Source organism: Myotis daubentonii, chromosome 5 (genome assembly GCF_963259705.1).
Source record: "Myotis daubentonii chromosome 5, mMyoDau2.1, whole genome shotgun sequence".
Taxonomy (NCBI): domain Eukaryota; kingdom Metazoa; phylum Chordata; class Mammalia; order Chiroptera; family Vespertilionidae; genus Myotis; species Myotis daubentonii.
This window is the reverse complement of record NC_081844.1, coordinates 111196801-111205964: the sequence shown is the minus strand read 5'-3', so window position 1 is coordinate 111205964 and position 9164 is coordinate 111196801. Positions and strand designations below refer to the sequence as shown.

The window sequence follows — 9164 nt, the reverse complement described above, 5'->3', positions numbered from 1 at the left end:
CCCAGAACTAGAGGAGCAGGGACTATTTCCCGTCTCGTTCTAAGGCCTGCACGGTCCTGATACCAAAACAGACAAGGAGCCACGGGAAAGGGAATCGCAGGCCAACATTCTCACGAACACAGATGTCAAATCCTCAACAGAGGACGAGCAAAACGCACTCAATGGGACATTGACGGCATCACACGCCAGGGTCCAGGGAGTCCAGCCCGGGGTCCAGGGAGTCCAGCCCAGGGTCCAGGGAGTCCAGCCCAGGGTCCAGGGAGTCCAGTCCAGGGTCCAGGGAGTCCAGTCCAGGGACGCACGGCCGGTCCAACACCCGCAGGTCAGTGTGGGAGGCCAAACTGACACACGGGAGAGAAACCGCACGGTCGTCTCGCAGAGGCCAAAAGGCCCCTTAGGAGACTCAACACCCACTCAGGACAAGTACCCTCAACAGAGGAGCGTGCCCCCGCATGACAAAGACCACGGTTGACCAGCCCACGGCTAACAGCACGCTCAGGGGTGAAGACGGAAAATTCGCCTCTAAGACCAAGCACAAGACAAGGATGCCCACCCCCCCCCCCTTTCATGCACCTCGTCCCAGGCGTAGTAGCCAGAATTAGGCAAGAAAGACCAAACAGTCACCCAGCCCAGAGAGAAGCAGCAGTTTCACTCTTGCAGATGACGCCACGTGGAGAAAATTCTAAAGGCTCCACCCAAAACTGTTAGAACTAACAGACAAACTCAGCAGAGTTGCAGGACACAAACCTCAACATACAAATATCTCTTGTGTTTCCGGACACTAATACACGATCAGAAAGAGCCATTAAGAACATAATCCCCTTACGATCGCAATAAAGAGAATAAAATTCCCGGGAACAGGTCTAACCAGGGACACATCTAGGCATTTGCAAAACATGGGGACAAGCTCTGAAGAGACATTTTCCCAGACACATCGTAGGAGGCGAAAGGCCCGCACGCGGGACTATAAAACGTCGATGGAAGACACGAACGACTTGGAGAAATGGAAGGGCGCTCCTTGCTCAGAACTGGAGGAAGGGGCGTCGTTAACACGGCCATCTCGCCTAAGCAATCTACAGATTCCACGCAGTCGCTATCAAAATCCCCCTCCTAAGGCGTATGGAACCTCTAAAGACCCAGAATAGGCCACGCAATCCTCAAGAGCGGGGGACGCCGGGGGCATCATACGTCCAGGTTTCAAACTGTATTACAAAGCTACAGTAATTAAAACAGCGTGGCATCGGCATAAAAAACGGGCGCACAGAGGAATGGACTAGAGAGCCCAGGAGTAAACCCTCGCACACATGGCCGGTGACTGGACGACACGGGAGGGAACGCGGGTGGGGAAAGGACAGTCTCCCCGTCAACGTGCTGGGAAGCCGGGGCAGCCCCGTGCCGACAGTGAGGCTGGACGGCTGTCTGACTCCGCACACACAGATCAACTCCACATGGGCTTAAAATTCGAGGTAAGACTTGGGACCATAAGACGCCCAAACCAAGCATAGGTGGCGAGCTCCCTGACAGTGGTCTCGGCAATGTTTTTTGGATTTGAAACCAAAAGCAAGAAGGCAAAGCAAAGTGGGACCACACAGAACTAAAAGCTACTGCGCAGCAAGCGGACCCAGCGCCGAAACGAAAGGCAGCCAGCGAACCAGAGAAAACAGCGCAGATCGGATCGATAAAGGCGTAACGTTCAGAAACACAAAGAACTCAACAAGCCCTGGCCGGTTTGCGCAGTGGACAGAGCTTAGGCCTGCGGACGGAAGGGTCCCGGGTTCGATTCTGGTCAGGGGCACAGGCCCGGGTTGCAGGCTCGATCCCCAGTAGGGGGTGTGCAGGAGGCAGCCGATCGATGATGCTCCCTCACCATTGATGTTTCTCTCTTTCTCTCCCTCGCTTTTCATCTCTGAAATCAATAAATATATACATACATATATATATATATTAAAAAAACAAAGCAAAACAAAAACTCATACAAGTTCAACAACAAAAAAACCCAAACCAAAAACACCCAATCATTAAAACATGGGCAGGCTGGGTGGAGGGGGGCAAAGGCCGGGGGAAATGGGGACATCGGGAATAGCGTCAACCCTTAAAAAAGCAACAACAAACAGAGCACGGGAAGACGCTCTGAAGACGCCCCCAGGTACCTGGAAGGTGTTCAGCACCCGTCACTACTCACCAGGGAAACGCCAATCAAAACCACGGCCAGCCATCGCCTCCACCGGGCAATGGTGCTCACCGGAGACCGGGACCCGGCTGGCGAGAGGGTGGAGACGGGGAGCCACGGGCCCTGCTGGCTGGGGTGCCAATCGGCGCAGCCTGAGAGAAGGCGGCCCAGGCCTGGCTGGCATGGACGCAGCGACAATGGAACCCGGAGGAAAGGCGCGCACTGTGTCCTGGCTGACAACGGCCATGTCCCCATGTCCGGGCGGCCGGGGCCTGCGCACAGGTGAGCGGAGGTCAGAGGGTCCATGCACACGCACTGGCTACGCCGCAGCCGTCAGAATGAGGAAACTGGCCCGGTGGTGCGGCTCAGTGGCTGAGCTTCGGCCTAGGAACCAGGAGGTCATGGTTCCATCCCAGGTGGGGGCACAGGCCCGGGCTGGGGGCTCCATCCCCAGTGAGGGGCGCGCAGGAGGCAGCCGATCCGTGATGCTCTCATCACTGATGTTTCTCTCTCGCCCTCTCCCTTCCTCTCTGAAATCAATAAAAACATCTTTAAAAAAGAAGGAAACCTTGTCATTTAGGACAACGTGGATGAACCCTGAGGGCGTGTGCTGAGTGGAATAAGTCAGAGAAAGACAAATCCCACCTGTGGAATCTAAGAGAAACAACCAAACCCCAAACGCACAGAGAGAACAGACGGGTGGCTGTCAGGGGCGGGAACATGGGTCCGGAGGGTTCAACGGAAAAGCTTCCAGTAATAATGAGATTTCTGGGCGTGTCACACACACCAGGGCGACCACAGCTCATACCGTGTCGAACCCTTGAAAGTTTCTGAGAGAGTGAATCTTAAAAGCTCTCATCAGAAGAAAAAGGCATTATAAGGTGGAGGAGGGCAGGGAGGGCATGAATGGTGATGGAAAAGAATTTAATTTAAAAAAAAATAACTTGTTACTATGTGAGGTGATGGAGGTTAAGTACAGTTACCCTGGCGACCACTTCACAGCACACGCGACTATTTAATGGTTATGGTGTACATCTGGGACTCCTCTAAGTTATATGTCTGTTATATCTGAATTTTTAAATATGCTTTTATTGACTTCAGAGAGGAAGGGAGAGGGAGAGAGAGAGAAGCATCAGTGATGAGAGAGAATCATGGATCGGCTGCCTCCTGCACGGCCCACACTGGGGATTAAGCTCGAAACCCGGGCCTGTGCCCCGACTGGGAATCGAACTGAGACCTTCTGGTTCCCAGGTCGATGCTCAGGGAGCCGTGTGAGCCGGGCACTTCGCCTTTTTCAACAGAAGAGTCTGCCCCGCGGCGGCCTTGCGGAGGCCGTGCTCCCTGAAACACGCCGCACCCAGGACAAACCTGCAGCTGCACTCACGGAGACCCGTGGCAGAGCCCGTGGAGGGGTGCGGGCTGCGGGGGTGGCCGGCTGTCCGACTGGCGAGAGGCAGCGTGGTGGGCACGGCGGGACGGGGCCACAGCGCAGGGTGAACGCATCGGGCGCCACTCAACGCTGCCCTCCCTCGGCTGAGATGGCAGCTTCGCGTGGTGCATTTTAACACAATGAAAGGGAAAAGGCACCCACTGGCCTGGCCGCCGAGGGCCCGACAGGCAGTGGGGGGTGGGGGGGTAGAGCAGGAAGTCCCGGCTTCTCCGCAGCGACCACGCCCCTCCTGGCCCTGCCACCCGCCCAGCAGGGTCCCTCCGTGCTTTCCTCACAGCGGACCCGCCCCGACGCCGGCCGTGGTTGGACAGGTGCGCACCGGGTGAGGCGCCTGCAGGAGGCACCTGTGCGGGCGGGGCTCGCTCGCCCTGAGTGCTCGGTGCCCCTGTCTGCAGGGTCCCCGTGGTGAAGAAGGGGGTGGGCGGGCTGGGGGTCAAGGAGGGAAAGGGGTCGTATGTAACACTTTCAACGATAAAAAGGAGGCCTCGCCCCCGCCTGGAACTTCAGGTCACGGTGTCAGGCCTGGGAGCTGCTGCTGTCAGTGAGCCTGAGCCAGGGCTCCTGGACGCGAGCAGTTCAGCTCACACTCCCGCCACAGACACACCGGCTTCCCAGCAGACGCCTAGCCGTAGGCAGGAACACCGTGGGAGCTCTGCACGGACCGCAGGTTACCGGATACCTGGTGTCCGACCGCGGGTCCAGGCAGGGGCGCGGGCGGAGCCTCTCCCAGCAGCAGCTCAGGGTCCTGGAGGGACCACCCTGCACAGGCCGCCCTGGGGAGGCTGGGAGACACGGCCCGTGTTCAATGTCATGGGGGAGGGTCGGGAAGCGGGTGTTGGGGCTGCAGGGGTCCCCAGACCTCCTCCCCCCCCAGCCCTCGCAGGGCCAGCTGGCAGGCCCGCGCTGTCCTGCTGTCCAGGGCTGATGCTGGCTGGCCGAGGTGGGGAGAGCTAGTGCCAACGTAACACCCGGCCCCTCCGCCTGCCCGGGCAGTGCCAGAGGGGTTCCTTGCCGCCATCTGGGCCCCAGCGGCGGCTTCGACTGGAGAAGGAGGGTGTGGGGGCCTTCGGGCAGCGGGCCGTGGGCAGCGAGAAGGCAGGCCGAGGGCACAGCAGAGCGCACAGAGCTGTGGCCGGACACCAGGAGTCCTGCCTGCCTTTGAGGCACCGTGTCCCCTAAGGCCCTCAGGTTCCCCACCCGTGAAGTGGGGGCGACTGCTCAAGGCTGGCCTGCTCCCAGGCCACCTGGCGGGGGGCTGGATGCGGATGGCCTGGGCTGGGGGAGCCGGGCTCTGTGAGAGCCACCCAGGCCACGGCCGGGGGACCAAAGGCCGGAGGGCAGTGTGGCCAAACCTGAGCGACCAGCTGACGGCCCTTCCCCCCGACCCCCTGGCACTTCCCCCAACAAGTGGAAAGGCAGGTCTGGGAGGAGGAGCCTGCGGGGAGGGCTCCCCACACGAGCAATCCCTGGGGCACTGGGGGTGGGGGTGGGGGTGGGAGACACAGGCGCCCGTGTGCTGCCCCCTCCCCCACCCTGGCGCGGCAGCTGACCAGCCGGATCCCAGGACCTGAGGCCACAGAGGCCCCTCCCTGCCCACGGGGTGGGGGTGGGGGTGGGGGTGCAGGGGGGGCGGGAAGGTCCTGTTGGGCTTGTCCAGGCCGCCAGGTGACGGGGACACATGCAGGGACTTCCCACCACCCGCCCAGGGCCCGGCCACTCCCGGTGCCTTAAGGGGTCCTGGCTGGGAGCCCCCCGTGGAGCGTCCAGGGCCCAACTGAGGCGCCTGGGGACAGTCCCTGCGTGAGGCCGCCTCGCCCCGCATGAAGGGGTGCGCTGTGCCCCCCGCCCCCCGGAAGTCCCCGGTCCCTTTCCTGCGGACCCCAGGGAGCCAGCCACGCGGGCAAAGTCCAGGAGGTGCCCGCGGGGAGGGCGGGCGTGGGGACTGCCCCCACCTGAGCCGGCCGGCAGGGCTCCCCCCTGCTGTGCGGGGCGCGGCACCGGCTCCGAGGGGCCATGACGTCGCCGCAGGTCGCGGGGGCAGGTGGACGCCCACGCCCAGCACGGCCGGGGCTCCCACCCTCCCGCCCGCGCGGCGCGATTTCCTCTTTCTCTGCGGAGCCCGAGGTTTCGCAACGCGGCGGGTCCGCGGATGACAGCGAGCCCGGAGCCCGGAGCCCGGAGCCCGGAGCCCGGAGCAGAAGGCGGCGGGGGGAGGGGAGGGGAGGGGGAGGGGAGCAGGGGGCCTGGACTCCGTCCCGCAGGTGCAGCCGGCGCGCCCCACCCGCGCGGGGACCAGGTTGCGCGCCCGCGCCCCAGCCACGCGGCGCCATAGCCCTCCCGGCCCCGGGTCTGCATCCCGGCGGCACCCACCCGGCAGCGCCGGGGATCCGCACCCCGGCAGCGCCCCCGCCGCCCGCACCCACCCGTCCCCGCCCCCGCCGCCCGCACCTACCCGGGGCGCCGCAGTCGGCGCAGCGCGCGTTCCCGGGCCGCCGCAGCAGCTCGCACACCCGCGGCCGCTCCTGGGCCATCGCCGCGACGCGCCCCCCGGGCCGGGCGGGGCCAGGAGGTCGCCTCCGCCGCTAGGGCCCCGCGCGGGCCGCCCGCCTCCGCCCCTGCGCCATGCCGGCCTCAGCCGGTGCGCCGGTTCCGCATTCCTCCGCCGGCCGGTCGCCGCCGCTCGTGTCGCCGCCGCCGAGGCCGCCAGGCGAGTGCCGCGCGGGGCCGGGGCGCAGACGGCGCGCTCTGGCCGGCACGGCCCGCGGGCGGCCCCCAGCGGCGCGGGCAGGCGGCCTCCTCGGGGCGCACCCAGCCTCGCGCCGGCCTCCGCGTGGCCCGACGCCCACCCGTCCACGCCCCATGTGCCACCCGCTCTGCACTCAGCCACCCCGTGGGAGCCGGGAGGGGGGCGCGGCGGGGACCTGCCGGCCTGGGGGGGTCGGGTGCCAGCACCCGCATACCCACTGCGCCTTCCCGGCCGCATCCCGCCCAGCCCACCCGCCGAGTGCTGGGGAAGGAAGGGGCGCTGCCCGGAGCTGGGGACCCCGCTCGCCATCTCTGCCCCGGGGGAGACAGCCCGCAGGTGACAAGGCGTCCAGTCGGTGGGTGCTCAGGAGGAGTATGGGGCGCACCCTCCATGCTCCGCCGGACGGGACGGACAGGGTGGGCCCAGGCCCTGGCGAAGCCCTCCTGCCGGGGCCTCAGGCGGGAAGGCGACCGGACAGAGAGGAGGGCGGGCACAGGTGTCCCTCCTCCGGGGCCCATGCGTTTTCTCAGATTGTTTTCGCCTTCAGTTATGAGCGCAGTGACACATCCTGTTCAGAACGAATTGCAACAGAGGCGGCTGAAAAGTCACAGCTAATAGCCGCTCAGCACCTTCCGGGAGCCTCTATCCTCCCCGTCTTACCCCCAGACGGCCAGGCTGAGGTCGCGGGTAACCAGCAGAGACCCCCACCCAAGGGCCAGGACCCACAGCCCAGCCCAGCCCAGGGCCTCCAGATGTCCAGGCCCCCACAGCTCCCAGCCCAGCCCAGGGCCTCCAGATGTCCAGGCCCCAGGAGAACAGAGCAGCCACCCAGAGTCCTCCTGAGTCCCAGGCCGCGAACCGGCACTGGTGTGCCCACAGGAACCCCCCTGCCTGCAAGCCCTCGGCGGGCGGCAGCCTGTGGGCGTGAGAGCGGCCTTCGCGTCTCTCCCGAGTTGCCAGGGTTGGGGCCATGGCCGGGGCGACGCTCTGGGTCTGAGACTCAGGCCTCGGCACCCCGGCCCCCGATGGACCCTGAGGGCTGAAGCAGCGAGCACCCATCTGGCTGGACTGGCCTCGGCCCTGGACCCTGGCATGGGGCATGGGTGGAGGAGGAGCGGGCACGCCTGGCAGAGCAGACCCTGCCCCTGCCCCCCACAGGCACTGGAGCTCGGGCTGAACAACCACAGGACCTGGAGTGGCACCGGGCACGACCCGCGGCCAGAGCTCTCCAGGGGCCGCCAGTCCCCCCCCCCCCCCTCCCGGGCCACACGCTCTCCTCCTCCTCCCCCAGGGCCTGCTGCCTGCCCGGGAGGCGGCCCTCCCCGGCCCCCAGGGTGCGGCCGCCCAGGGAAGGTCACTGGGCTGCAGGGCAGGCTGTGCGGCCGGGGACAGCCTCCTGGAGGGGGTGCTGGGCACAGCCTGCAGAAAAGCCAGGCTCCCCACGCAGCCCTGGGCACAGTCCTCTGCCCACCCCTACAAAGGGTCATTGTGCTCCACCCAGAGAAACAGAAAAGCCAGAGGAAAGATGGGGTAGCAGCTTTGGGCGAGCTCTGCAGGGGGGCCAGCCCAGGGAGCCAGCGACCCTCCCCCTCCCGCGGGGCCAAAGCCAGAGGTGCAGGGAGGCACAGCCCCAGAGGCCTCACAAGGTGTGTCCAGGGGCCCTGAGGGCGAAGCAGAGAGCACCCATCTGGCTGGACTGGCCTCGGCCCTGGACCCTGGCGTGGATGGGAGGAGCGGGCACTCCTGGCAGAAAAATACTTACAGATCATTTTTGCTTAGTTCCCCAAAGCTGGGGGGGAGGGTGGGTCTGAGGGTCCCCGGGCCCTGGGGCTGCTCCCCGGGCTGCGGGGCGGGACGTGCTGCCAGGCCCCTGTGGGCACGGAGGCCGAGGCACTCAGCTGGGCACAGCCCTGAGCAGAGCGGCTCCCAGGCAGCCACCCTCCTGCGGACGGTGGGGACCAGCAGGGAAGCTTGCACACCCACTCGTGGCCACTCCCTTACCTGCGGGGGGGGGGACCGCACTAGGACAAGGGCTCCCACTGCGCCCCGGGCCCCGCCCCTTGCAGGGGCACTGAGGGGGCTTTGTTTTTGTTTTTTAATCCTCATCCGAGGATGTTCCCATCGATTGTTAGAGGATGGAAGGGGCGGGGAGAGAGCTAGTGGGAAGGAGGGGGGGCGGGAGAGAGAGATTGGCTGCCTCCCGCACACACCCAGACAGGGCCGGGAACCCACCTGCAACCCAGGCCTGTGCCCTTGACCCTTAGTGGGAGCACCAATGCTCCCATCGCTGGGCAGCACCACCCAGGGCGGAGCTGCGGGTTTTAAGTTCACAGGCAAATCGCAAAGAAGTCACATGCAAAGAAGTCCACGTGTGCCAGCCCGTGTGGCTCAGTGGTTGAGTGTGGATCTCATGAACCAGGAGGTCACGGTTCAATTCCCTGCCCTGGTTGCGGGCTCCATCCCCAATAGGGGGTGTGCAGGAGGCAGCTGATCAATGATTCTCTCTCATCATTGATGTTTCTATTGTATCTCTCTCTCTCTCTCTCTCTCCCCCTCTTCCTTCCTCTCTGAAATCAATAAAAAAATATTTTGAAAAACCACTGGTAAGGAACGCTTACAAGTCAATAATGAAAAGCTAAGTGACCCCGTTAAACATGGGGCAGGACCCACATGGCCATTTCTCCAAGGAAGACACACGCGGCCACGAAGCCCACGAAAGATGCTCCCACCGCCAGTCACCAGGGAGCAAGTTCGGGCTCGGAGAGGTGCCAGCTCACACCCAGGGTGGCGAGAACTTA

The 9164-nt window shown here is 64.3% G+C and overlaps 1 protein-coding gene across 2 annotated transcripts in view; it reads right to left on the bottom strand.

Annotated features, from left to right (window-relative positions):
- The window catches only part of ADAP1 (ArfGAP with dual PH domains 1), a 34804-nt gene extending 28449 nt beyond the window's left edge, over positions 1-6355 (bottom strand). Inside the window, exon 1 of one of the 2 annotated variants that reach the window (XM_059699464.1) lies at positions 6073-6355. In XM_059699464.1, coding sequence (XP_059555447.1) covers positions 6073-6151 — 79 coding nt within the window. In that variant the 5' untranslated portion in view covers positions 6152-6355. The remainder of the gene's footprint in view (positions 1-6072) is intronic. The other variant, XM_059699463.1, reaches the window with a different exon arrangement.
- Positions 6356-9164: the final 2809 nt, after the last annotated feature.